Source organism: Chenopodium quinoa, unplaced genomic scaffold (genome assembly GCF_001683475.1).
Source record: "Chenopodium quinoa cultivar QQ74 unplaced genomic scaffold, ASM168347v1, whole genome shotgun sequence".
NCBI classification, from domain to species: Eukaryota; Viridiplantae; Streptophyta; class Magnoliopsida; order Caryophyllales; family Amaranthaceae; genus Chenopodium; species Chenopodium quinoa.
In genome coordinates this window covers 1451396-1479093 of record NW_018745448.1, presented here as the reverse complement: position 1 = coordinate 1479093, position 27698 = coordinate 1451396, and the positions used below count along the sequence as shown (strand labels likewise).

The 27698-nt window shown below is 35.0% G+C and overlaps 1 protein-coding gene and 2 long non-coding RNA genes across 5 annotated transcripts; 1 reads left to right on the top strand and 2 right to left on the bottom strand.

Annotated features, from left to right (window-relative positions):
• Positions 1 to 5105: 5105 nt before the first annotated feature.
• Positions 5106 to 9742, bottom strand: LOC110713578 (uroporphyrinogen decarboxylase 1, chloroplastic-like). Its single transcript, XM_021892026.1, has 9 exons — positions 9681 to 9742; positions 9160 to 9451; positions 8787 to 9071; positions 7609 to 7756; positions 7136 to 7374; positions 6723 to 7023; positions 6381 to 6648; positions 6120 to 6299; positions 5106 to 6048 (listed from the first exon to the last, which is right to left on the bottom strand). Exons 1-4 carry the CDS (start codon positions 9740 to 9742, stop codon positions 7619 to 7621), a joined length of 777 nt encoding a protein of 258 aa, XP_021747718.1. The 3' UTR covers positions 5106 to 6048; positions 6120 to 6299; positions 6381 to 6648; positions 6723 to 7023; positions 7136 to 7374; positions 7609 to 7618.
• Positions 9743 to 9801: 59 nt separating this feature from the next.
• On the bottom strand, positions 9802 to 20397 carry LOC110713632. Its single transcript, XR_002510015.1, has 7 exons — positions 19627 to 20397; positions 16412 to 16552; positions 15452 to 16227; positions 15257 to 15360; positions 14289 to 15166; positions 10855 to 14174; positions 9802 to 10754 (listed from the first exon to the last, which is right to left on the bottom strand). It is a non-coding gene; the product is annotated as an uncharacterized LOC110713632 (long non-coding RNA).
• A 216-nt stretch (positions 20398 to 20613) lies between these two features.
• LOC110713711 lies at positions 20614 to 23448 on the top strand. 3 transcript variants are annotated; one of them, XR_002510045.1, is made up of 6 exons: positions 20614 to 20778; positions 21379 to 21646; positions 21793 to 21902; positions 22011 to 22073; positions 22741 to 23138; positions 23221 to 23448. It is a non-coding gene; the product is annotated as an uncharacterized LOC110713711 (long non-coding RNA). The 3 variants fall into 3 exon arrangements; XR_002510046.1 differs by having other exon boundaries at positions 20615 to 20778; positions 21602 to 21646; XR_002510047.1 differs by lacking the exon at positions 22011 to 22073.
• Positions 23449 to 27698: the final 4250 nt, after the last annotated feature.

Below are 27698 nucleotides of genomic sequence, written 5' to 3'. Positions count from 1 at the left end.
CAATGCCTTTTTATACTCGATAAACTAAAAATTATGGACTTAGGCCATGTTCTCTTCATTTTAAAAAAATAATATTAAGTAAAAATAATTTCAGTTCAGTAAAAATAAGTTCATTTCAGTAAAATCAATTTCAGTTCAGTAAAAATAATTTCAGTTCAGTAAAAATAAGTTCACTTCAGCAAAATTCAGTTTTCTTAAAGAAGAATTATAATAGAAAATCAGTAAAAATAATTTAAGTTCAGTAAAAATAATTTAAGTTTAGTAAAAATAATATCAGTTCAGTAAAATTAAGTTCAGTTGAGTAAAAATAAGTTCAGTTAAGTAAAAATAATTTCAGTTCAGTAAAAATAATTTCAGTTTAGCAAAATTAAGGTGAATCAAATAGGGCTTTAGTACTCATTTTATCCCTTAATTTTGCACCATTGTAAAATATGGGTCAAATTTTTATTACTTAGACTATGAATTCTCGATAAGTTATAAGTGATAAATATTTAAGTGAAATCTTGTTAGAATTATATCATTATAAATTTTATTAATATTAAATTTTTATAATTTGTATGTGTATAGAATTGGATATATATATATATGAGAGCTGATAGACTGATGCACATATAACCATTGTATGTTGTCCCTACATACAACACCATTATAAATTTGACATATCATCAAAAGAAGGGAGAAACTAAGAGCATACTCGGTGGTAGCATAAAAGGACTTGCTAGCAATTTATAAATAGTTGTAGCTACATATTCACCATTGTGGAGATACATGCTCACCATTGTAGAGCTGGTTGTAGTTAAGGCCAAACTTTGTAGCTCCATGGAGCTACAAGGTTTTGCTCCACCCAATGCACTTATATTGATTTGTTTAATTAATATTTGTATGTATATGTTTATGTTTATTTTTAATTTGTTTTTATTTTTGGTTTATTATTATTATTCCCAATTACAAAAATAAATAGATAATAATTGCGAAGGTTGTAGCTTAGATGCTAGCTTATTATAATTAAGAAAATAATGATGTGACAATTACTAGCTACAAACACATGTTGCTAGCCATTGTGGATACTCTAAGAGTCAAATATAAATTGAATTTTAACGGAACTTGGGCCCATAATTCTAGCCAATAAAAACATGACAAATTAAAATTATATGTAGAGACCACATATAACAATTGTATGTATAGCCTTTACTGATATATACATTTGAAGACACGTATTGGAGACCGTAAAAAGTCAAATGAGCTAAAAAATAAGGGACGGAGAGAATAGTTAATAATTGTATGTAGAAAGAGGTATCAAAACCTCACCCAATCGACTCAACTAGAAATCAATCCGAAAAATACCCCATTCAAATTTCGAATTATATGAACATAATAATATACCACGACTTAAGTTTGAAATAAAATCAATTCGTTCAGACTTACCAAACCAGATCCAAACACTCTAATTGACACCTTTACTAATATTGAATTATGTCAAGGGTTGGTACATTTGTATAAAGAAATATACTATATGTCTATAGTAAAGTGATACTTCCTCAGTTTTTTAATATTTGTTACACTTTCTATTTTCAGTGGTTTTAAAATTCTTAGCCCATCTATTTTGAATGCTTTTAAACTATTTAATTCGTTTCTCTCAACTAGTAGACCCAATATAAACCATATTTTATTGTTTTCATATTCTCTTTCTTCTAATTCTTTCAACTATTTTTTCTTATACAATTTTTTATTCTTCCACCTACCCCACTGATCCATATTTTATTACTTGCTCCGATTTCCTAAAATTCCTCGCATGGATAAATGGAGCAAGTATACATTTTTTTTTTACTCCAAAAGCTTAATAATCTCACCCATTTTCGTCCTTTTTTTTTTTTCACCTCCCCTATTTGTTTGGGGACCATCTGGTTGGTTAGTTTTCTATTCAAGTTTATCCAATCAAAGTTGTTACACTAATGTTTCAAGTTTTATACCTTGCGTTTTAAGTGTACCCCACTTGCTTTATCATTCTCTCTCACTTTTTCTCATCTCCTTAATATGTGTATCTAAATTGAACGTGTCAACTAAATAAAAACGAAAAAAGTATATTTTTATAAATATTACTATTGTATTATACTAGCCAAAACTACATTTTTCAGTTGATATTATATTCAAGTAATAAAGAATCCGAATATATTAACACTAACTTTTTTTAAAAAAAAAAATTCAAAGGAGATGGATTCCACTATTAATCTTATTGAAGAAATTAACACCCATGAAGGAAATCAGAAGGTTAATGTACGAGTAATTCATTTATGGACCTCAATGGACCAAAAGGTTGATGATTTCTTTTTTATTATCATTATTAATTATCACAAAGTGGATATTTTATTTTAATATTACACTAGATAAATCCCGTGTGATGCACGGTTTGTTTGAATTTTTTAAAATAATATTATATATATGTGATAATATTTTATATATTTAAATAAAATAACTAATATCAAAAGATAAAATTTTATATTTAATTAATTTATTGGTAAATTTGGTATAAACCACCTTTTTTGTCCAACTTTTTTGAAAAAAACCATCTTTTATGTTTTTTTATTTACTAAACCACCTTTTAAGTACCTAAATTTTTTATTGCACCACCCATATTTCAAATCTAATAGATTGCATCTCGACCATCCACTTCCAAATCATCAACCATAGCAAAACCTTCCCTTTCATCTCAACCATCACTTCATTTACCTCAATTTAGTATTTGAGAATAAACAAATACTACAATTTAATATTTATAGCAAAATTAAGTTTGGTTTTTTAGAGCTTTACTCAATTTAGTCATGCATTTATATAGAGGGAAGGGTCAAATATTTTTGGGAGTGAAAAAAATACATGATTTAGGAGCGAAAAGCACAAGTTGTGGGCCCCCTTTGACGTCTTAGTTAAATTTTTCGTCAAAATTTGAACTAGGGGTGGTGCAATCAAGAATTTAGGTACTTAAAAGGTGTTTTAGTAAATAAAAAAACATAAAAGGTGGTTTTTTTCAAAAAAGTTGGACAAAAAAGGTGATTTTTACCAATTTTGCCTAATTTAAACTAGAAAATCGCTTTCGCCAATTTTGCTTACATGTCATTTAAATTATTTAATTCTAAAAGAAATTAATAATCTTGTATTTATTTGGTTAGCACTAAAATTTATTATCCTACATGGCGCGCTAAAAAAAATTAAATCCTACGTAGCTCACTCTCTCTAACGAATGCTCCCAGGCTGTTGGATACCCCTTTAAAATATTTACTAAAATGATATTAATTGGGAATACATGCCAAATTTACGTGTTCATCATTGTAATTAATGTTTATCTCAAGTTATTATTTCTACTTTTAATTATCTTATCCAACGTCCCAGGGCGTTTATCAGTTTTTGCCTATTATATATATGAAACAAGTTTAATTCATTTGAATTTTTTATTCAAAGGGTTCTAAAATTTTGGCGTATGTGAAGAAATCGTTGGTACTAATACATTCTCTCCCAAGTTTTCGGACGGTGATGATGTTCATATTATAGCTAATTACTAAATAGTAAAATAATTGTAATTTAAATTACTAAGTTTGGATACTAAATTTATATAATATCCATATATTTTAATATAGATGTATTGAGTTAACAAACATTCCGAACATTGCACGGGCGTACTACCTAGTTTTTTATAAAGGTGAACAAATTAAATGAATTTTAGAAAACGGAGAAAAAAATTGTTTATTTCTATAAAAACAATGAGATTTAACAATAGTGGATAAATGTTATATTTAAAAAAAAAAAGTCAAGTAAATTTATTTATTTTATTAGAAAAATTAATTTTATTAATCCCTACTTTTTTGCCCACTTGATTTTAACTTTAATTTTTTAAAAATAATTCAAATTTTGGGAGGACCTACAATCTCTCCCTTGGCCCCTTCTCCTCCCCCGGCCCACCACTAAAACCACTTCTTACATCTCCTTCGTCGTACCGTTATCGAGAAACCCTTCTTCCTATTGATGAAAACTAAGCCCCTCCATTCCCTCACCATTGAAAAACTACACTCCACCCCTCCCTCACCATCGATAAACAACCCAAATAACAAGGTGACCATGTCTTCTATTGAAGCATTTTTCTTTAATTGATTTTCGAAGATGATGTCAAATATTATTGGGATCGGGAAAGAATAACACGGAGGAGGCTATAGGAGGAAGCTTCAATAGAGGTGGAAGGAGGAGGGAGATTCAATGGAGGATGAGGAAGCAACACTTAAGGGCTTGTTCATTTCAGCTTAGTTTTAGTTCAATTCAGTTCAGTTTAGCTCCAATCAGTTTAGTTCATCTCTTAATTTTCCTTCTCTCATATAATATTCAGTTCAGCTCTATTTAGTTCAGCCGGTTCAGTTCAGTTTAGCTCCAATCAGTTATGTTCAGTTCAATTCAGCTCCAATCAGTTCAGTTTAGTTCAGTTCAACTTAGTTCATTATATTTGAACAACATGGAGAAAACGAACGTTAGTTTCTCTTGCAAACTCTGTTTATTAAATTAATATTAAATTGAGTTTGTGACATGGAAGTGTACGTATCCATATTTGTCCATGTTAGACATAGCAAAAATACAGTCTTAGGGCATGTTCTGATTTACTGAACTGAGCTGAATTGAACTGAATTGAATTGAACTGAACTGAACTTATTAGAGTTGAACTGAACTGAATTTATAAGAGCTGAACTAAACTGAACAGAACTATTTATTGACTATTGATAAGTGATTTTTTACTACGGATTAATGATCTTTAACTATTTATTATTATATATATAAGTGTATATAATAATAATAATAATAATAATAATAATAATAATAATAATAATAATAATAATAATAATAATAATAATAATAATCGGATGGCTCACATGCTTCCTGTGTTATTAATGACGTTTTTGTAATATTTTAACTTTATAAAGTAGTTTCCAGTTTCATTCCTCAAAAGTAAATGAAAATTTAGTAAAATTAAATGAAATTAGTCTTAAAGTAAATGAAATTGCCTTAAAAGATAAAGAAAACTGGAAAAAAGTTTGAAAACTGCAAAATTACGAGAATGTCATTAATTAGAGCGGGTGCAACGTGAGTCATGAGATGGAGTGCGATCAATGGATGAAATTAGTTCCTATTTCCTATTATTCACCTTGGTTCTCACATATGTATATATATACTAGGGGAGCCAATGCACGCGATGCGCGCAAAGCGGCTTGCCCTTTCTTGTTTATATTGTGTTGTTTGTTATTGGCTTAATACTTACATTTTCTGTTAGATTTTATCTTTTTAAATCAATCGGGTGTGTGTTGGTGTTTTGTAAAGGCAATTGTAAATTAGTTGTGTGTGTGAATTGTATAGTATATTACAACCAAAGTTGTATGTTTTTGGTGCGTTAAGTTGGTGTTCTGACTATCATGTTGGAGTGGTGCAATGATCTTGTAATTGAGCTTACAAAAGGTGTTGTTGTATAATAGCCTAACTTGCCATTTATTATTTGATGTCAATAAAAGAGTTCTTACATGGCACATAAATTTAGTTGAAGCCTAATATTACTAAGTACATAGATATATATAATGTTTTGCAAAGAGTGTCCTTATAGGACACGTTCTTTGTTTTTTTTTTCCTTGGTAGTACTAAAGCAATATAATTATATAGCTAAGGATAAGGGGCTGTTTAAGGAGAAACAACTGCTTGTTGCTTTTTTCTTGTAGCCGTTGCATGTTTAGTCAAATTTCGATCTTCTTGTAGCCCATTTGAGGACCCCGATTCTAGTGAGAGAAATTGTTGGTGCAATTTGGAAATGTATGGTCTTCGTCCTCAGGTTGGTAGCTATTTCTTCAAATTCCGGCCAATCACCCTGTCTGATAATGAAGGTAATGTTTTTTGTTGAGTATTTCTTCTCATATATCTCAAAATTAGGGAGACCAATGAGCTTTTCGCAGTCTTCAGCAAAAGCAGTTGCGAAAAGCAGTGAGTCTTAGAGTCCTAGTGGCGTCACTCACATCGATTGTGAAATTTACCCTGTGTGTAAAGGGACATTAGTATTCTGGTTATTGTTGTTGTAGATTTGGTTGATTAAAATTGATTCTTACCTGACTGTGGCGGTAATTTTTTTTTTTTGAGCAGTGTAGGCATTTGAAGGTTGTGTCCCTTGCTTCTTGGCAATGCTTTCCACAGTTGTTACATCCTTGGTAAGCAATCAGGTTTTCCAACTGAGCATCAGGGATAGTGGCATGTATCTAATGGCGTTCTTCTTGCATTGTGTTTCCAGCCTGCGATGTATGAAAATGCATCAGTTATCTGTTAATAGGTAGGTATTGGTTATGTAGCGGGGTAAGGGTTGTTGTCCTTACATTTTTCTGCTCAATTTCACTAATAGTTTTGGCTGCTGTTGTTCTTGATGGTGTTCTGATGTGCAGTATTTTTATTGCTTGGTCAAGAAGCATTTCTTGTTTTTCTTTCATCCTAGGATGTTTTAAACAAATTTAGTACAGTTGATTAGCATTACATATTGTAAGTGCATCGAGTTTTTCATTGCTTAACATGTTCAAAGAGCATATGCTTCTTCCCCCGTAGGATCTGAGATGATAGTAGTTGACATTGAGCTTGCAAGGGAGAACCCTACATGTTTAAAGGTTTTAAATTATGCAGTGTGTTAAGGTATGTTAACAATTTGAGAAGAAATGATAGGCTACCTTTATATGTGGTGGGTCGTAAGTGAGTGAAGGCTGCAACTATTGGGCTTAGCACCCCACCTGCCAGCTTCTCAGTGTCAATAACAGCAAGGCCTCCCCACATTGAGATGGTGAGCGGTTGTTCAGTGTTGTTTATCATGCCATATAGAGTCATGGATAGTTTTGGAGTTTTGTATAAGTGGTGGAATACATTGTTATATTAGGTTATTATTGTCATTGTTTATGTACCTTTGGTCAGTGACTATGATTTCATGTACATCCATCATGTTTCCTCCTGATGTTGGTACTTTCCTGACCTCTTCTATGTAAAGGACAACAGCGAGCAAATATGTGTGACAGGTTACATACGGTTAGTGAGTGCTACATAAAGTGTCGTTACTAATAAAGTTGATGTGGGTTTGCACTTTACTTACCGAAGCATTCATTTTTAAAGCTGGTTTTTGGAGTTGAGTTGATGAAGATATAATTTGGCAGAAATGGACCCGCAGTTGGCATCGCCGAATGTCATCTGGCAGTCATTTTCTCTTTTTTGGTACTTTGGATCTATTGGTTTCAGTGGAGCATTTGCGATCTCATATTCTTTCCCTAGTTGTAGGACGTCCTTAAAAGTATCTATTTCATCACCAAAAAGAGTACCTCCAAGATGGTTACCCTGCATAGCTTACAGTAGTGTTATGTGAATTGTTTATATATATATTCTACCTATTAATATGTAAGTGATTTTTTGTGAGTTGCCCTTTTTTTTTTGTAATTTGGTTGTTGATTAAATCTGTGAATGAGATTTTATTTCCTCTTTTTTTTTTTGTTTTATAGCAGATAGCAGAATTACAAGCAATTGTAAATTTTATATTAGTGCTTTTAGTGCCTAGTAATAAAGTGAACATACCTCAGTATCCTCAATTACAAGGCGTTGGAAGCTTGTTTGGTGATTGTTGTGGCTGTGACTTTTCTATCACTTTGGCTCTTACTTTGTATGCTTTGGTGCTTGGAGTTAGTTTCCCGAGTGAAGTTTGTTCAAGCTTCATGATTAAACTCTACATCAACATATATGTACATTGCAAAACAGAAAGTGTAAGTTATGAAACGATATGGATCTGACCAATGTGATATAATACTTGTTTATTGAACAATACTGACCTTTTTTAAAAGTGAAGGAGACTTTGGATGGCGTTGGTGGAAATGACAAAGAATAAACCACATATATATAGATATATGGTGTTGTTTAAGACCAATGTTTCAGTTTCACACTTTTGCGGTTCCTGACCTTGGTTTTAATTAGAATTTAATTGTATTGATAATAGGAAGTAAATGCTCAGAATTTGAAAATAATTGTACTGTAGTAATTTGTAATTAGGACTAATTATTGCTAATTATGTTTCAGTAGTATTGGAAGCTTCCTTTGACTGGTTGTTAACAGAAGATGTTGCGCAATAAATGTACTATAACCTCTCAATTTAACAGCCTAATGGTTTATATGGTTGGCAGTTCTGGTTGTGTGACATTTTGCTAAAAAAACGTTGTAAGACATGGAATAGCATAAATCTACAGACTTTTTCTATTCCCACTATATGAACCTTAAATTGGTTAAAGTCTACTCATCAATTACATTGATCAGTTATTCTAAAAAGTCTACATTGATGATTAAGGATCAAATTGCACATACTTGAAGCATAGGATGCTTCCATGATACTAAAAATGACTGTAAAAAGAAGGAATGAGGAGGTAGTAAATGTTTGTCAAGTCATGTTAAAGCTTTTGTTAAACAAATATACATAATCTACATAGGTTTACAAATCAGTGGGACGTGGGCTTAAGATTTGACAAAAGTTCTTATCTTGTTTAGCTTTAAAAAATTAATCGGTTAAAGACAGTATAAAGGCCAACATCAAATTTTTCTGGCTTAGCAGATAAATAAGAGTTAATCACCCCTAGAAAAAAACTTCTAAACAATAATCCAAGTCTCTTGGTGTAAAAAAATAGAAAAAGTTCAAAAGCACAAGCCAACAAATGAATAATGATCTAGTCATAAACTGATAAATTGTAGAAAACAGACTGGAGACTTACCTGTTTAATGTAAGGCTTAGACCAGTGTTCCCGCATATGTGGTGGTAATTCTCCACCCCATGAATCAAATATTTGAATACAGTGAGCTCCATACTTAACTTGGTAAATCACGTAGTCAGTAATTGCCTCCGTTATGTGTGACAGAAGAGTCTCGAGGACATAAGGTGATGTGTGGTACATACTTTTTATTGTGGTGTAGGTGCGAGTAGTACCCCCTTTCACTATGTATGTTGCTATAGTCCAGGGTGCACCCACAAAACCCAGAACAGCAGCCTTGTCACCAACCTAAGGAGAAGGCAGTGCATTTAGTAACAGTAGAGATCCATACATCACGAGGGATTTACATAAGGGTCATGATGAAAATAGCATTCACCTCATTGCGCAAAATTTTAAGAGATTCGCCAACAGAATTAAGCTTTTCCAAGTCAATTGGATGCAATTCTTTCAAGGCATCTTCATCACGAATAGGTGACTGGATGACAGGGCCTCTGACTTCTTCTATGTCAAAAGGAACCCCAAAAGCAGCAGGAAGAGGAGTGAGTATGTCAGAAAATATTATAACCCTATCAGTGCGAAATGCTTCCCAAGGCTGCAAGGAAATTTTCACAATAAGATAAGTTGTCTCTGATCTCTCTCTCAAGGATGGGTATTTCTCTGTGAGCTTTCTATAAACATTTAGCAAACAAATTTCAAACAATCCCTAACCACAATTGCTAGCAAGTTAGAGTTTTTTGCGTATCTGAAGTCAAATGAGATTGTGCAGTTAGACAATGGCTATATGTATATGTAAACAGGATTTCAAAAGTGGAAATTATAATATAAGAATCTGAACCTTCCAGTTTTGATAAACTACCTGGAAGCTAAGATGTCGATAACAGCAACACTCTGCTGTACAGTAGCATCAGTTTTTCCCCATTCAAGAGATCCATTTGTAGTCCCATTATGTTCATTCCCATTTTGTGAACCGGGTGCTGCGTGCAGGTAAACTATAACCTGGATACCATATTTTCTGCAGGTTCGATACACGCAAATAACACCATAAGTACCTAATTCACAAATTAGTAAATCATTGTGAACAGAACATAGAAGGGAAAAACAGAAAAAGACATAATGTGCCCAAGTGAAGGCGTTGTCCAAGGCCTGCGAAGACCCTCCCACAAAAGGCTTAGGGGGTGTCGGGTTAGTGGCTATCCACCATCCTACAGGAATTATGACAGTAGTGAGTCCATTCTGAGAAATGAAACTGAAATCGTCCTCAACAATAAATGTGTCAAAATGTTCAAATTTTCAGCTAGAGAAGTTGGTTATATATAAAGGAAGATATTACAAGTGGTTAAGTATATGTTTCTTATCTTCATAACCTCTAGGGCTTAGGCTCTAGCTTTTAAATTTGTAAGCGTAAGATCATTGATACTATTAAATTTTGACAGAACGTTTGAGGGAAAAGAAGCACGAAGCTATATATTTTACGGGGAAAGAAAACTGTGAAATAAGAAAACATAAGAGAATTTCCTCTCAAATATTGGATCAAATGGCCTATTGCTTTGCTTAGAGGATCGAGTAGTTGCTATACTCTCATGTAATTCCTACCTTTCCCCAGATTTTACCTTACTTCTGATACAACAAATCCACAAGCTGCAACTAAAGCTAACCCGACATTTTATGCCAAAAAGGTAGGGCTACCAGTATTTGTGTTTATCATCTCAACTGATTTGCATCATAACCACAAGTAGATATCATTCCAAGTAGAAATCTTAACAAAACACACACCAATTAGGAAGTAGTTGCTTGTCATTTTCAGAAAAAGAAGTAATAGGTTGTTTCAAGAAACAATAACATTTTGTTTAATTTAAAGCTGAACTAAGTTTATTGAAATATTCTCCTTCATTTGAAATTTTAAATTGACTGAAATTTTGTTTAGGGGACATCGTGCAGATAAGCAGACCGAAGTTCCTATTTTAGTTGTTCCTGTCATAAAAGAATGGGTTTCACTTTAGCAAGTACACATTTGGTGAACAACATGCATTATAAAAAATAATATAAATCAAGAGGCTATAATTATACTGACCTTGAAGGAGATTGCTGTGTAACACCTGATCGTAGTAAGATCTCAAACGAAATAACATTTTTTGCACTGTACACCTGCTGATCTTCAGTTGTAGGCTTGGTCAGTACCCTTACATGTTTAGAATTCCAGGCCCGAGAAAAGGAAACATATAATTGTCCATGAGAGAAGCAAGGTCGTCTAAGGTATATCCCTATTTGAGTGAGTGTTTGTCCCTAGTCCTTGTTGATTGTCATAGCAAAAAAAAGTGATTGGGAATTGTTTTCGCTGGAACTAGAACGGGTAATTAGTTGAGGCACAGGGCCGCAAGTCAATGCGTGGCAGAAATACATATTCACCAGTATGATGGCCAGTTGCAATTACACACTCAATCATGTTGGGGTAGAATCTTTTGCATATGAGTCGTGTCCCATTGCATAAGCCAGAGGCTGGAACAAGGTTCCTCAGCAGAATAACGGGGCAATTTTCCTTTAGAACCCATTCATGCATGTGGACTCATTCCTCCGGGGCATAAAGCGATTAGGAATTCAGTTTTGTAAATTTTGCAATTTTCATCAATTAACACATCAAAACTCTTGTAGGTTACAGCCTGACCAGGGTGTTTTGCAATTAGCAAAGTATTTATATCATCAACATCATCATTGAGGGGAGCCAAGATTGCACATTCAGCGAAGATGCTGGAACTGAAACCACCTGCGGTAAGTTCCGGGAATATTTGGCTGAGAAGCTAGTCCAGAGAGTAGTTTTCATCCTCAAATGGCACAACCAGTTGTCTTGGTAGATGAATGTTAGCTATCTCTTCTGTTTGCATACGACCGTCCCTTAAAGCAAGCAAGAAATTAGAGAATGCAGGATCTGTTCGGGCTCGCATGTTTTGACTCAGGCGTATTCGTTTGAAACCATGCCATAGATAAGAAGAGACTAAGCTTGCTTGTACGACTTCTTTTTGTGATTTTTTTGGTACCACAGGCAATACTTGCCGAAGGTCCCCACCGAAGACGACAACCTTGCCACCAAAAGCTGTACGCCTATCACATAAATCCCTAAGTCTAATAACTCTACATTTTCCTTGATTGCCATTGATGCTTCATCCCAAATAATCAAGGAGCTTTCTCGTAGAAGACCAGCTAAGCTGCTTTATTTAGATACATTGCAAGACATGGAAGCTATATGATTAAGGGGGATTTTAAAATGCGAATGGGCTGTCCTCCCAGTCACTATGTTTGAGGCAGCAATTCCGGACGTAGATGTTGGAAGAACTATTTTGCCCATTTTTCTAACAGCAGCATACAATGCACAGTAAAGGTATATCTTGCCATTGCCTCCCGGACCGTCAACGAAAAATGAACCGGGTTTGTTAAGCTGCACATGTTTAATGATGCAATCAAAGGCATCGCGTTGGGCAAGGTTGAGCTTGTCAATGGCTTCAATGTATTCAACCGGTATTGTGGCATTGAGTGCATCAGCAATATCCTTTGTTTACCGTAGTCCGGAGTCTACATTGCTTATCAACACCCCTAGGCCAAATTCTTCCAAATTTTTCCCCATTTCTTCTAAGAAACGCTCTACCTCTTCCACAGTAAGAGCCTTCACTTTGTCTTCCATTCCTGGATTTTGGTGCCTGATATCTTCGGACAAATGAATGTAGTACTTCTGCCAAAGGGCTAGGGGATCTCTTGGCATTCCGAAAATCAATATTGTAGCAAATAATTTACGCAAAGATTTTGGCATATGTGCAGTAACAGCCTCTTCCATACATTTATCAACGGCGTCATCTTCTGCCAGAAGACCAAGTTTCAAGGCTGCTTTCTAAAATGTTGCAAAAAGTTGGCCGTTGACCGTTCGTAAATCTTCAAAGGATTTTGGTCCCCTTACATTGATTAGTAGCAGCCTGAGAAAATATCTTTCCCCTTCGGATGGAGCCACAAAAGTCAGACGTCCTATTGCAGTTCGCAAATTAGCCCGCTTAGACCATGTTTTTGTAGCATGATTCCACACATAATGCTCACAAAATTCTGCATATGTGTATTTTGGTATGTTTGGGATTGTGTTGTTCATTCTAAAGAACTCAGTTAATGAAGTACGGGCTCGGTGCCTATCTGAAACAACAGAGGCTAGTTGTTCATTGGGAGAGAAACTCACACTGTCCTGATTAGGCAGGTGAATTTGCAGTGTTACTACTGGGGGGCTCATTTCAAACAGGTCAAACCCAAAGATTCTCCATGCGGCTTCACAAGGGGATACCCAACGGCCTGCTTGAAATTGCTCAATCTTATTTACAGGGCCTGATGAAGCTTGTACGTTATATGATACCCGATCATGTCCTTTATAAACGTATTTGTAAAGGTACTTAACTGCTTGAATTGTTGAACATACCTACACATTCAAGTGGCAGTCGAATAAGGCAGATAGATAAGGGTTATATGGAACGACCCAACGGTTTTCCAACCTTTTCAATCTAATCACAATAGACTCACCTGTGTCCCAGCGTCTGTATTCAGGATACCCACATTCATGGCTTGTTGTAATATCATAACAAGACTTAGGTTAGTCGTATTTGCACTTCCCTTCCATTCCTCTATGCTTCATGCATGGGCATTCAGGGTTATCCTTCCCACATGGGCCATGTATCATATGGTTTAAGACCACTTTTCGTTAGTGTGGGTTTTCATGGGGAGGAATTTTGGCAGACACGTACTTGTCAAATAATTCTGGATGCTTTATCTTAAATTCCGGCTTTAAAATAATGAGCATACGACATGTGGCAAGCCACGTTTTTGGAGCTCAACTACATATGAATGCAGCCACCTCTCCAAACCCTTGTTCTTCTTTTATTTTTTTCAGTTCTATAAGCTTTTCTCTAAAAACACAAGCGAGAAGATCGAGTCGGTTTTGTGCTTTTTCCCCGTGTGCCAGCTCTGCTTTGATTTCTTGCCAATTTGAGTTGCAGGTCATTGTTATGAATAAGTCCGGTTTCCCAAAACGTTGTACAAGAGCGATAGCATTGAGATAACACCGTTGCATATCACGAGGCCCCCCAAAAAAGGAAGGAGGGAGGATAACACACTAACCTACATTCGATGCATTTGCTTCACTGCCTTCACGTGTATATACTAAACCCTGATATAGCTCAGCTCTAATTTGTGACTGATTTTGTCTAAAGAAATCCAGCCGAGTATTCTCTATCTTCACATACATGTCTACAATATATTGCAAGAACAGCCGCCCAGCCCATAGGATGAAATTTCCAGCATGCATTTGAAACTTGTATGCATAGTACTCCCTGCAAGAAATAAGCTTGCCCTTCTTTCCCCGAGCAGCAGCTGCAATTCCATTAGTTTTTATAAAAATAGTTACATTTAGATGATATTAATATGGGAATGACATAAATTAAATAACATATTTTTGGTGTAATTAGTCACAATTTGTTGTCTTACCAGAACCTTCTTCAGTTACCAAATCAGATGCCTCTTGAACATTATCTGAAATGAAAATATTTGAAAGGTCTTCCACCTGGGACAGTCTTCCGTCAGACATTTTTAGTAAACCGTGATGCCACCCACAGTCACCTAAAGGAAATAGAAGCGGGTATTGTAGCGAATCGTAACATCCATAATAATGATATATCCTATGGGTCTTGTTTGATTTCCCATGAACAATGATATGTGGGCTGTTGCTTTGGCTAAATTAAGTACCTTCACTCCATATCACAGCTACTTCTTCGGACGTCGGAGCATTGTAAACACGTTGATCAAGAACGGGGTGTTTATTAAGCCTGATTTCAGTCTCTTTAGTGACTTCAATCTCTCGAAGAGACATGAAAAACTTGGCATATGGATTCAAAAGCATAATAGCCATGCTCAAGGAAATTATACTCGGACGTAAGTTTGGAAAAAGACTATATCTATTTTCTGCCTCAAACATAGCATCGTAGAAGTAAAGTAGTATATATTTTAGTGGTTCATTATCAGGCAACAGGTCAGGAATATTATGATAAATTTGGCCATGAACCTTCAAAGCATATATTCCTTTATGAATATCCCCATCCATTGATCCACCAATTGAGCTAAAAGCAACGAGGTTATTATAAAGGCGAGAATATGTCTGAAAATGATCTGAATCATCGTCATTAGAAGTATAAAGTTTATCTAATTCAGGGGGTAAAGCATTAGAAGCAATTTCAACTTCACCATCACAGCAAAAAAATGCAATGACTCAAAGGCTAGCTTTTTGGCACGACACTTATCACAAAAATGAGGGGCAGACAACTCCATGGACTTAGTAGGCAGCGATTGGCAAACATTTATTGCAGCACCTGCTATAAACAGTTTTAAATAAACATTCAGTCGAAACAATTCTTTAAAAACTCAGACAAATGCATAGCTTATTATTTAGAGAGATTCACCTGCCTTTGATTGCTTTTGGCGTTTAGGTTTTGGAATCCCCAAAATCGCCCGTTTTTTAGCACACATTCTTGTCTTTGATGTAATAGGATATCTAGGAAATTTGCTACAATATGAAACGACCTTATTTAAGTAATATGAAGTTTCTCGATTTAAAAAAAAGGGAATTCATGGGGTAAAAGAAAAATTGTGCTTACCCATCACATATAGAAATTATAATTTCAGTTGTTGGACAAGTAAAAAGAGAGTCAATTCGGGAACCTGCTGCTTGTAAATGGCTCCGATTTGTACTCTTGCTTTCTTGCTTTCTTTTAACCTTTGATTATTCCCTTGAATTCCTTCTTTCTTTCTTCCACCTTTCACCGTAGTTATTTTGTACCATACTCCTACATCAACAACCTTTTGGTTCTTCAGTAGGCAGTAACTAATGTTGTCATGGAATTATTCTATCTCTCATTTAATTACTTATTAATTGAGTAGACCTTTCAAATTCATCCATTTAACTGAGTCACCAATTATAGATAGAAGTTAAAATTAACAATAACTGAAAAATTGTAGATAATTTATCTTCTTTGATAGAAAAGAATAGTACAACTGACCAGCCAAGTACTACATTTGTAGCCTTACCATCGACATCCTACAAGCAAAGAAATAGTAAATTCTAATTATAGCGAGTGCAAATTCAAGCATTAGGAAAGGCAGACCACCAACAATGCATTAGCAAGAATAAAAAAAAAGACCCAAACCGGGTGAACGACAAAGCTAGAGTTTATTCCAGCACCATTGACGTCTTTACCCTAGACATACAACCTCCTTACAGAAGGCCCCATTTCGTTTGGGCATACAGTAATCACACTAAATTCTTGGGAAAGTCCTTTCCCAAAGACTGCAGATGCCCCAAAAGAAATCTATAAGACAACTTAAGAATGATGTTTGGTTTCATGTGGGAGAAAATCTTTTCATAGTTGTCAGCCTGAAATGTAGACAAAGGAAAGGGTAAAGTTAATTTAACCATCATAAAACATTCAGCTGAAACCACGGATACGATTTACAGTACAAGTTCATAAATAACAGAGAACTAATTCAAATATGCAATTGAGAAATGTGAAAAATAAAGCTTCCACGCTGGAGGAGCAAGATTGCAGAGAGACATAAACCTGAGCAGAGTCAGAAATCAGCAGCATCAGAAGATCACTTTCGAAAATAGTCTCCCACATCTCACCTAAAGTGTTATTCTCTTCACTGAACCCAGCAGCACGTGCCTCAGTAAAAGAGCTAGATCCTTTGTGGAGTCCAATCTACATCACAGAGGCAAAAAAGCCGTGACAATAAATAACTTGAAATCACACATTTTTGTCACGTAGTGACAGAAGCTTGATGAAGGGAGGATAGAAATTTAGTACTCAATTAACCTTGAAAACAATATCAGACTTTGTGTATATCAAGGCACTCTATATAGCCGCTACATGAAACCAAATGATGTAAGCGTTTAATATCAGAATTTGAATTTATCTAAGCATTTAGTTTACCCAAAGCCTTCACTTATGAAACCAAATGATGTACTTTTACACATAAAAATTGGACAAAAGGTTCACACTAATTGACAAACATGCCATTGATATACACAACTATGAACTAAAAGTCCTACTTCATATGTATAACTAAGCATCAATCAAGTGATGTGCTTCAATACCAGCAGATAATACAAAGACAACAAATGCCTCCAATTCAATAAGTTTATGCAAAGGAAAATAGAGAGAGAAGACATTGGATAACAAGAATTTGCCAACTCGTTTGGCATGGTACTTTTTTTTTTGGGAAAAATAACATTATATTTCATAGTCAACTCCAACAAAATAGTTTTCTATTCTTTCATGAACTAACACAAATACATATTTTTTAAACATATTTATGAATGAAGGGAAAAATAAACACTCCAAATAAAACTTCAGCCCGGCATTGGGAAAAGACATAGATACAGTTACACAAAGGAAATACAGTGGTTCAAATCTGTATATTTTTTTTTTAAAAAAAAAACTGTGTTTTTTCCAATATAGTTGACATAGAAACGTTTCTAATATAGTTGGCATATAATTGATTTTCAGCACATTATTAAACAATTGACTTGTATGCAGAATTTTTGTTTCTGACACAGAAAACTGTGTTTTTTCCAATATAGTTGACATATAATTGATTTTCAGCACATTATTAAACAATTGACTTGTATGCAGAATTTTTGTTTCTGACACAGAAAATCATATGATCATATCACAAGAGGTCTAGAGATTACATTGCTGAGGAGACTATACCATGTAAATCAAATTTAAGGTGAATTTCTATCTTGTATTTAACATTTTTATAAAACATTTATTTTTATTTTTATTTATAGTTTTAACAGACTACATACTTTGTATATATGTATCTGTTTGACAGAAGAAGTAATTAAGTAGTCTCTTAAGATGACTGATCAAACTAATCTATTAATACTGTTTGACAGAGCAAGAAATCTGGAAAATTCTATTGTTAGAATTCCTATAGTATTTCTTAGAGTACCTAAAGATGACATACTAATATAAAGTTTGGAAATTCAATTAAGGAATATCTTAAAATATAAGTACTCATCAATTATTCATGTTATGTGAAGGACATCCTTCTAAATATGGCACAGCTGTTGACAAATTCTGAGAGTATCAAAGAAGTATGTGGTGTAGCTTATAGAGTAACATAATATTCCCTCCATACCATATTTCTTTGCTCATTAGCTTCGATCAGCCTTATGCCTTCACCAAGTATCATTGAATTTTAGATTTCCTAAGAAATCTAAGTTTTGATATGTTTGATTTTTCACAAGGAAATTTTCACATTTGCTACCACTAAAAACACCACGCTTCACATTTGCTACCTGTTTAAATTTTTTATTTTATTTTACTACCACCTAAAACAGAGTTTGTTAAAAATCACTACCACATGCCTTATTCTGTTACTATTTCCGTTAGTGGGCCCACTCCACCGTTTAGCCACCCCTCCAACCACCTTGCAGCCACCCCTCACCTCCCCTCTCCCCCTGCCGGCGTCGCCGCGCGAACCCACCCCCTCCCTTTCCCCTACCCTATGCGCATCCAATCCCCCCCTTTCCCCTTCCCTCCACCGGAAATCGACCCCCCTCCCCTGATTCCCCCACCGAAATCGACCCCCTCCCCTTCCCCTACCCTTTTCGGCCGTCCCTAACCCTAAACCACCACCCAAAACCACCCTAAACGAATTTTAGGGTTTTGGTTGTGGTGGTTTTAGGGTGGTTTTCGTTTAGGGTGGTTTTGGGGTGGTGGTTTAGGGTTAGGGACGGCCGAAAAGGGTAGGGGAAGGGGAGGGGGTCGATTTCGGTGGGGGAATCAGGGAAGGGGGGCCGATTTCCGGTGGAGGGAAGGGGAAAGGGGGTTACGGTGGTGTTGGTATGGGTTTTGGGGGTTACGGTGGCGGTGGTGGTCTGGGTTTGGGGGTGTCGGCTTAGGATTGTCAATTTTGGGTGGGGAAAAGGGAGGGGGTGAGGTCGCCGGCGCCGGCCGAATCTTTAGGCGCCGGCCGCCGGAAGGGGGGAGGGGGAGGGTGGCAGGTTAGGGGAGGGAGAGGGTGGCAGATTAGGGGAGGGGGTGGGTGGGGTTGCTGGTTTTTTTTATTTTTTTTTTAATTTTTCTTTTTTTTTTTTTAAATAAACTTAACGGAAATCCTAACGGATTCCGTTAAGTAGTAGTGTTTTTTAACAAAGTCTGATTTAGGTGGTAGCAAAGTGAAAAAAAAAAAAATTTAATAGATAGCAAATCTGAAGCGAGGCGTTTTAGGTGGTAGCAAATGTGAAAATCAAAGTTTTTTAGCTACAATTAAGTTTTTTAAAATCTAAAGACTAAGAAAAAAAACACATATGACTAATAATCAAAACCTATTTATTTTTAAAAAATCAAAGTTCAAGTAAAAACAAAATGCAAGACAGTAGAGATCAGAGCAAATTACTGATAGTTAAAGGGAGATTAGAGCCAAAGTTTCAAGAGCTTCTTATATCACCTTTTTCAAAAATCGCATCAATTTGCTTCTTGACCATAGAGATTATCATGGCCAAGACATGCATAACCGGAGTAAGAGAGAAAGGGGAAGTCCAAACTAGTCCATATAAACCAAAAATCACATATAATTACACCAATGCGATTAAAAAGCCATATTCAATTATTTATGAACTAATTACTCTTAATCAATACTAAACTATGAAAAGAAGAACATACTCCATCTCTGATTGGTGGTAAAATTGTGAGTATAAATCAATACTAAACCAACTCTAGGCCACAATTCAGAACTAATATTTTGTTAGTGCAGGAGTACAAACCTTGTATTTTTGCACTATATCGAGAGGAGAGAGAAAGAGTTGCCGGAGAAACCGGTGACCCACCTCCCATAAAGTCCGGCCGTCATCTTCCCCCGCCTCCCCCTCGACAGGAGGCTATGCTGTCCTACCCCCTTCCTCACCGTGGTCGACACCAACGGATGGACCACGAAATGCTGCTTTGAGGTCATTTCTTTTATCAACTTCTCAAGGACCCAATTTGAATGGACCTTCTTATATTTTACACCGCAAATTGCAACTCACAGCCACCTCGCATTCCCACCATTAAACCATCCGCAACCCACAATAACAACATCGCATCACCTCTTCTTACAGCCAACACCAATCGCCACTCCAATCTACCGCCCTAAGCCACCAGCCACAGCACGACCACCGCGCACCATTCTCCACCTTCTCCGACCACTTTATTTCTTGTATCAATTTTTCTTGAATTGAAATGTAAAATAAAAATTCAGCACTTCAATGGAGCTCATATCAATTTTTGTTGGCCAATTATTCTACGACCGCTTCATTTCTTGTATCAATTTTTCTTGAATTGAAAATGTAAAATAAAAATTCAGCACTTCATTGGAGCTCATATCAACTTGTGTTGGCCAATTTGGTATCATTTTTTCTTGAAATCAATTGAAAATGTGAAATTAAATTTGAGAATTGTAGAATTTAGCTTACTTTTGGTCGGCAATTTCAACAGAGATGAAGACACATGGAGAGGACAAAGAAAGTTGAAGGGGGTAATAAGGTAAAAAAACAATTTTAAAGGTAGGTCCGAGCATTTATAAGAACAACTTTCCACTTTTTATAAAGTATATATATATATATATATATATATATAATCGAGATCATGTGAGAACCAAGTCCTATAATAGAAACTCATCGTGACTGTTGATCGCTCTTAATCCAACGGCTGATGCTTCACCCGCCTTTTTCCATTTCATTAAGTGTATTTTTGTAATTTTGTTAGTTGAATGACCTCCCTTCTTTTTCAGGCGCCGCTTCATTTTCTTTCTTTCTCTTCTTCCACATTTTCTCTCTTTAACTTCGATCTCTTACTGTGATATTTATCTTTTATTCTTCGCACATTAATTTCTTTGAAATTTTGTTCTTGGATCTTCGTTCCATGATATTTCTGATCAAGTAAGATATTTGATTTGTTTTTCTTTGTTCTCTTTATTCAATCAGGGTTTTGTTTTTTGAAATCTTGATTTTTGAGTTTGAAATAATTAGGGTTTGTTTTTGTTATTTTTTGGTTGTAATTTTGCGTTTTTTTAATCAAGATAATGATTACTCATTATTTTGGTAATTTTATGCTCTACTTTCATTTTTGGTGATAATAATTTGTGTGATTTTGATGTGATTCGAATTTTCTGTATTATTTCATATGAGGTCTTCGTTTTTATCTATTTGAATTAGTGTTTTGTATTTTATTTTGTTTGATTTCTCTAAATTAGTGGTATGTTGTTGTGTTCAGTTGGTTTTTTTGATTCAATCACTTTGTTATACTTCTAGGAGCTGCATCTCTTTTTATGTTCACCTTGCTGCTTACAGGGGCAAATTGTATCTCAAAAGGTCTGACTTTGTGGGTTTTGTTAAGAGTGCAGCTTCTATGAAGTCTTAGGTTGCTTCTCCAAAGGAAACTCCCTTGTCTAAGATTAGTGAAAATTTAAAAGGTCTATGTTTAATTGCTAACTATTTAACTAAGTACTTTTGAATTGAAAGTGCCATATTTGTATGTAGGTGCTTTTCTCGGATTTCTTTGAGTTGATCGAAACGGGGGTTCTGTGTGCAAGAGTGCTAAATGTTCACCTTTTTTAGACAATATTGCTCCAATTTTTCTTGTCCCCTGTTGTATTCTGCCTCTTACAAATTAGTTGTTTCCCTGGTCTATTTGGCTACATGTTCACCTTTTGATTTCTCGATTAAAACATGACTATGTACCTACATTTTTTGATAACTTCAGTGCTAATGTTGTCGTTGATGGGAACACAGTCAACCTAGGGTGCAGGTACACCACATGCTGCTACCCCTCTATGATTTTCATATCTTTCCTATTATTCGTATTCGCTTACCTTTCCTCAAAATGTTATTATGATTTTAGATAATGAGTATTAAGACAAGTGTGTTTGACTGTATTGTAATTGTGTGTTATAGGGAAAGAAGATTACAATAGACTGAGACCTTTGAGCTATCGTGGAGCTGATGTTTTAATTTTAGCGTTCTCGTTGATTAGCAAAGCTAATTATGAAAATTTTGCCAAAAAAGTGAGACTACTTCATTATTCTGCTCTTCCCTCAATTTGTGGCTTATACCACATGAATTGGTGTTGTGCTATTTTAATTAGCTCATGGATTTTTTTATTCCTATTTTAGTGGATTCCTATGCTCAGGCATTATGCACTGGTGTTCTAATAATTCTCGTAGGAACAAATCTAGGTATGACTTTACTCCCTTATTACTCTTAAAATGTCTACAGTTATACCAGTGTCTCATTGAAAATGGTTATACCTGGAAATAGTTAGGCATTAGGAACCCTAGCTTTGTTAAGCAAATGGCAGGGATGTTAGGCCTTGAAAGTACATAGTACTTGTTTGTCAAAATAACCTCTAGTGATACCTAAATGTTAGGTCTCAAAGGCATCTACAATGACGTTCTAACACCTTAACTTTTAGATCTCGTTGATATTTCATTTTCTTCATTTTCTTATTATTCCCGAAGGAACTGGGGGTGTGGACAAGAGGGGTCAATTATTGTGAAATATACTTCATCTTAAGATTGGGGTTAATTATTGGTTACAAGGTGTTGCTACCAAAAGTGGTGTTTGACTGGTCTAACTCCGGCCAGCGAACCAGCCCATGACATTTTCCCTCTAAACCCCGTTATATCCCTCCAATTCATCTTCCCCCCCAAAAATATGGTTAATCTACACATATCATTTTATTTGGAACTGGAAGGGCATGTTGTGTGTTGTAGTCTCTTTCAATAACTAGTAGACTGATGGATGACTTAATGTCATTTTTTAAATCTTATAGTTGTAAAAGTTTATGTTACTGCTAGACTGTTAGCAATATAGAATTGACTTATCTGATGCCTAATAATACAGATGGCCTATGCCTTTTACAATTTTCCTTACAACTCTTGCAACGGCATTGGATATCAGTCTGAGCGAGGCATCACTTGTGGTAGTTTTGGTCGGACCAAAAAAGAATCAGACTGTGATACTCATTCTGATAAGACTTTTGAGAAAAGTCTTGATGTTACTGTTGTGAAAGAAGTTTGTGGAAAGACAGAAATAGTTCGTCGTAGTGTTACATTACCTCTGGAGTATTCCAAGCTACTGCAGTTTTGGAACCAGACCCTATGTTTCTTGATCAAACATGGCTTGGGATTGGTGGCCTCAAGGTACCAGATGAGCAATGCAGGAGAAAACATTTGATTTTGGAGGCCCTTGCTCGGAAGAGGAAACAAGTGTACTTCCTTAAGAGCCTCAAGTTCTACGATGTAAGATCTCTAACATTTCATAACATTAACAGCTCTCTTCAATTCAACCTTTAAAATATCTCCTTTTCTTTTATGGGTCTAGGACTAAGCGAATAGCCTCAAGAAAGGCAATTGAAAGGTTGTATCCATGAGGATTGCTGCAGTGGGTACTTCAACACACAAATGTGTAGTTTGTGATGAGATGGTGGAAAAGATTGATTTGGTACCTGTAGGGAATATTTCAAGCATTATCTCTAGCTTGAACCCCACTGTGGTCATACACTAAAGTACGGTGGCGTCCAAAGGGAAAGAAGATAGAGAAAAAGAGTTGCCAACAAGTTTTAGGAACTTGTAAACCGTTCACGAGGTGAAGGTTACACCCCTTAACGATCCAGGAGATCATCAACTCTAATAGGTCTGGAACCATGACTGGAAATTCGGGGATGAAGGTACAAATCAAACCTAAAAGAGATTGAACCTTCCCTAATAATAGGCCTCCACTTTATTCTGATCGTATCCATGTGCGCTTTCTGACTAACATGCAATCAATAGGATCAACCCTAAACTTGTTTATCTATGTTGGTTGAATATTAATGTACAAATAAAACTATTATTGGCGATCACTTGAATTATAATCATATTAACCCTAACAAGATTATTAATTATCTTATTAAGCGTGATTATAAGTACCAATTCCCTTTAAACATGCATAATAGGCGTGATCAAGCAATAATAATAAAAATAGCATCAAGCAATAATAATCATAATAATAATAATTATAATCATAATAATAAAATTAATCATAATTAACAGAATCATATTAACGCTAAAGCATAATAATAGCAAGATCCTAGGCATGATACTAACAAGATTAATAACAAACCCTAGCATGTCACTAAACAATAAAAATCAAAGCTTTAACCCTAACATGATACTAACATGAATATTAATCATAAGAAGCATCATACTTTTAATCATACTTGATATTAAAGTTACCCTAGGTATTATATTAGGAAGATTAAAACACCCTAACATAACACTAGGAATCATAATAACAACCTAAGCATGATTTCTATATCATAATAACAATGTGAACAATTAAAGCACTTACTTGGATGTCTCGTACCTCTTTTTTATAACAAAATAAACACGTTAGTAACTTCAAGGAAAATAATAAAATAAAATAATTAAATTAAATAATTAAAAGAGAGATTTGGGACCAAACCCTCATAAATATCAAACCTTTCACGTCTAGGGCTGTATACACCCAAATGTGTCTCCCCAAAACCAAACCCAATGATGTATACCTTTCATGTCATTTGATTATCGAACAAAGCGAAAGTGTGAAAAGTCTAGTGATGAGGATGTTTTTATTAAAATATCTTTTTTTTTGTTCTTGAAAATATTTCTTTTCTTACCCTATTTTTGAAAAACGTGCATTCTTGTTTAGTTTGGTCCATGCTATGGATTCAATAATGGTGTAGTTGGATGGGGCTTGAATAGACCTTTCCAACGATACATTATAAGCCCAATTCCGATGAATAATGAGGACGTTATGGCCAAAATACTAAACCGGACCAAAACCGGTTTTACCTACAACCCAATGATCATGTGGAGGGTCCAAAAGTATAATCCTATTTCTAAAGTAATTGGGATTAATTAGAACCTTCTATAAGTTTCTAAAATATCTTAATTATCCTTTTTTAAAAGATAAGATTAAAGAATTTAAGTTAAATAAAAACTTTCCTTTTTCTTAAATCCTAATTCTATTCGAATTTAAAGATGTTCAAAGATATTCAGATTTTATTTTCTTGAATCATAATATTTATCCAAATTTTATATGTTTGGATAGATATTGAAATTATCTTTCTAATGATATATTATAATATATTAATTCCGAGCTATAACGAAAAAGATATGAAACTCTATCCAAAACTGACACTATCCTACTATTTCGGCCATGTCTTTTTATATAAAAAATATTTTAATCTGATTCTAATTGGGTTGGAAATTATACTTCAAGAGATTTCCAACAACATATCATATGCCTTATTTGGACTCAAAAACTGCTGTCCATGGAGTTCTATTTCGATTCGAATTCGAATTCGGATTCATTTCTTATTCTTCGACTCTCTTTTTTCTCTATATATAGAAGTCATATATCCCTTTTTTCAATCATCAAATATTCTCAAATATCACCAACTCTCATCAAGAATTTCTTGATTCTCTCCCTCTTTCTAAACCAGCCCTTTTACAAACACAATTTCTCATACATTAGTACTAGACAAAATCCTAGGTATGATACTAACAAGATTAATAACAAACCCTAACATGTCACTAAACATTAAAGATCATAGCTTTAACCCTAGCATGATACTAACATGAATATTAGGAAAAGAATAGGAAGCGTCATAATAATCATAATTGTCATATTTGATATTAAAATTATAGTTGTTACCCTAAACATGATACTAGGAAGATCAAAACACCCTAACATGACAATAGGAATCATAATAACAACCTAGACATGATTTCTATATCATAATATCAATAAATCAATTAAAGCACTTAATTGGATGTCTCGTACCTCTTTCTAATAACAAAATACACACGTTAGTAACTTCAAGGAAAATAATAAACAAACAATTAAATTAAATAATTGAAATAGAGATTTGGGACCAAACCCTCAGAAATTAAATCTTTCACGTATAGGGCGAAGGCAACTTCGAATATGGCTAGGTGTTTCTAGATCTTGTGAATGCAGAATTTTGAATGTAAAAGCAAGTTAGAGACAGAAAGAGAGAGGTCATGGTTAAAGTAGAGGCCTATTATTAGGGCAGGTTCAATCTCTTTTAGGTTGGATTTATACCTTCATCCCCGAACTACCATCCATGGTTCCAGACCTATTGGAGTTGACGATCTCCTGGATCGTTAAGGGTGTAACCTTCACCCTGTGAACGGTTTACAAGTTCCTAAAACTTGTTGGCGACTCTTTTGCTCTATCTTCTTTCCCTTTGAACGCCACCGTACTTTAGTGTATGATCACAGTGGGGTTCAAGCTAGGGGTAATTCTTGAAATATTCCCTACAGTTTTTTGGCGACTCCACTGGGAGGATTTCTATTTTAAATCTTGTAATTTATTTTGGCAATTATTTAGAATGAGTGGATGAGACTTGAAAAGTTCTAAGTATTTTATGTGCGTAATTTTGATTAACATTATTGTCATATGCATAAAAAAGATCTCATTGGAAAGACCATCCGTAATGAGTTAAAACATAGGATTTTTACACGTAGGAAATTTGAGGAATATCTTTCACAACTAGGATCGAATTAATGCTGCGCGAAACTGGAAAATTTTATCGAGCACAGAAAGCTGTTGAGGCATGTAGGAACTAGCGTAAGCAAACAAAGATTAGCGCCAACATTTTGACGTTAGCGCCAGGCGACAGCTTCTGTCGCCATTCACTAAAGCCAAAAAGTGGCGCTGGCCTCTGTTTGCTTGCGCCAAGTTCTTCTAATACCGAGCCAGAAATGCGTTCCAATTTTGACCAGTTTTTAGCAATGTTTGCTCGATCCTACTTCCTGATTGAGTTTTTCTCATTTTTCAAACCTTATGTGTTCTACATATGGACATAACGCCCTGGGAATTCATCCTCCATCTACCTGATTGAACGCTCTGAGCAGCAAAGGGTACATCCGAGAATGTTGAATTCACCAAACCATAGAAGCGAGTTTTTCTAAACTCGCGGTGTCCCATCCACTCGCGCCAACCATTCACGGTTAGACTTTCGCGCGGTGCATCCGGACAATTAACCATGGGCCCTCTTTGACTAACCCATATCCCGAAAATTAGAGAACTAGAGCCATGGTTAGGTTGCAAACTCATTGCATCATATCGTGCCTACTTGACTAATTGTGCATTATTGGTTGTGCATACTCTATGTGTTTTTCCTAATCGTTTATTTGACTTGTTTTAAGATTAAATAAACTGATTAATGACTAAAGGAATTTTTTTATTAATTAATTAATTGATTTGAGCTAATAAATATGTTTAAAATCGAGTCATAGTTCCTTTAAGTCAACCCGGATTTTTATTCCCGTATAGTGCACAAGCGTCAATTTGTTTTGATCATAGCCTGTTTTCTAAGAAGAACTACGAGTTGTACAACCTATGGATCTGTAGCCTAGAGTTTTATCTTTAATTTGGCGTTGGTTTCATCACAATCAGAGTCACAGATCAAAAGTTATGACTAAAATACCACAGCCTGTCCAGTTTAATGCATATACGTGAAGTCTTAATTTAGTCTTTGCTTGAGTCTAGTCACATAGTCTAGCCAACCTTCATTCTTCCTACCTTCTTTCATCCATGTATGTTGAATCGAGTTTGAGTCATGTGATTGACAAACAAAATTAAAAAATGAGGGTAATGATGAAACAAATGCACAAGGCAAGCTTCTCACCAAGATTTTATGCTTTCTTCTTGTTTTTTTCAAACCCTTTCCCCAATAAGTCTAGCATAGGTACCCTTCATCCTTCTTGGATTTATTTCTTAGATTTTTATTTTTACCCTTCTGTAGACAC

Bases quoted from the DNA above. Each gene is read 5' to 3' on its own strand.
- LOC110713578 (XM_021892026.1), bottom strand. From the start codon at position 9,742: ATGGGAATGAACATAATGGGACTACAAATGGATCTCTTGAATGGGGAA. The intron at 9,452-9,680 runs GTACAGCAGAGT...AAATGTTTATAG, and splicing joins GGGGAAAAACTGATGCTACT to AAAGCTCACAGAGAAATACC. The intron at 7,757-8,786 runs GTAAGTCTCCAG...ATGTTGATGTAG, and splicing joins CTAAGCCTTACATTAAACAG to AGTTTAATCATGAAGCTTGA.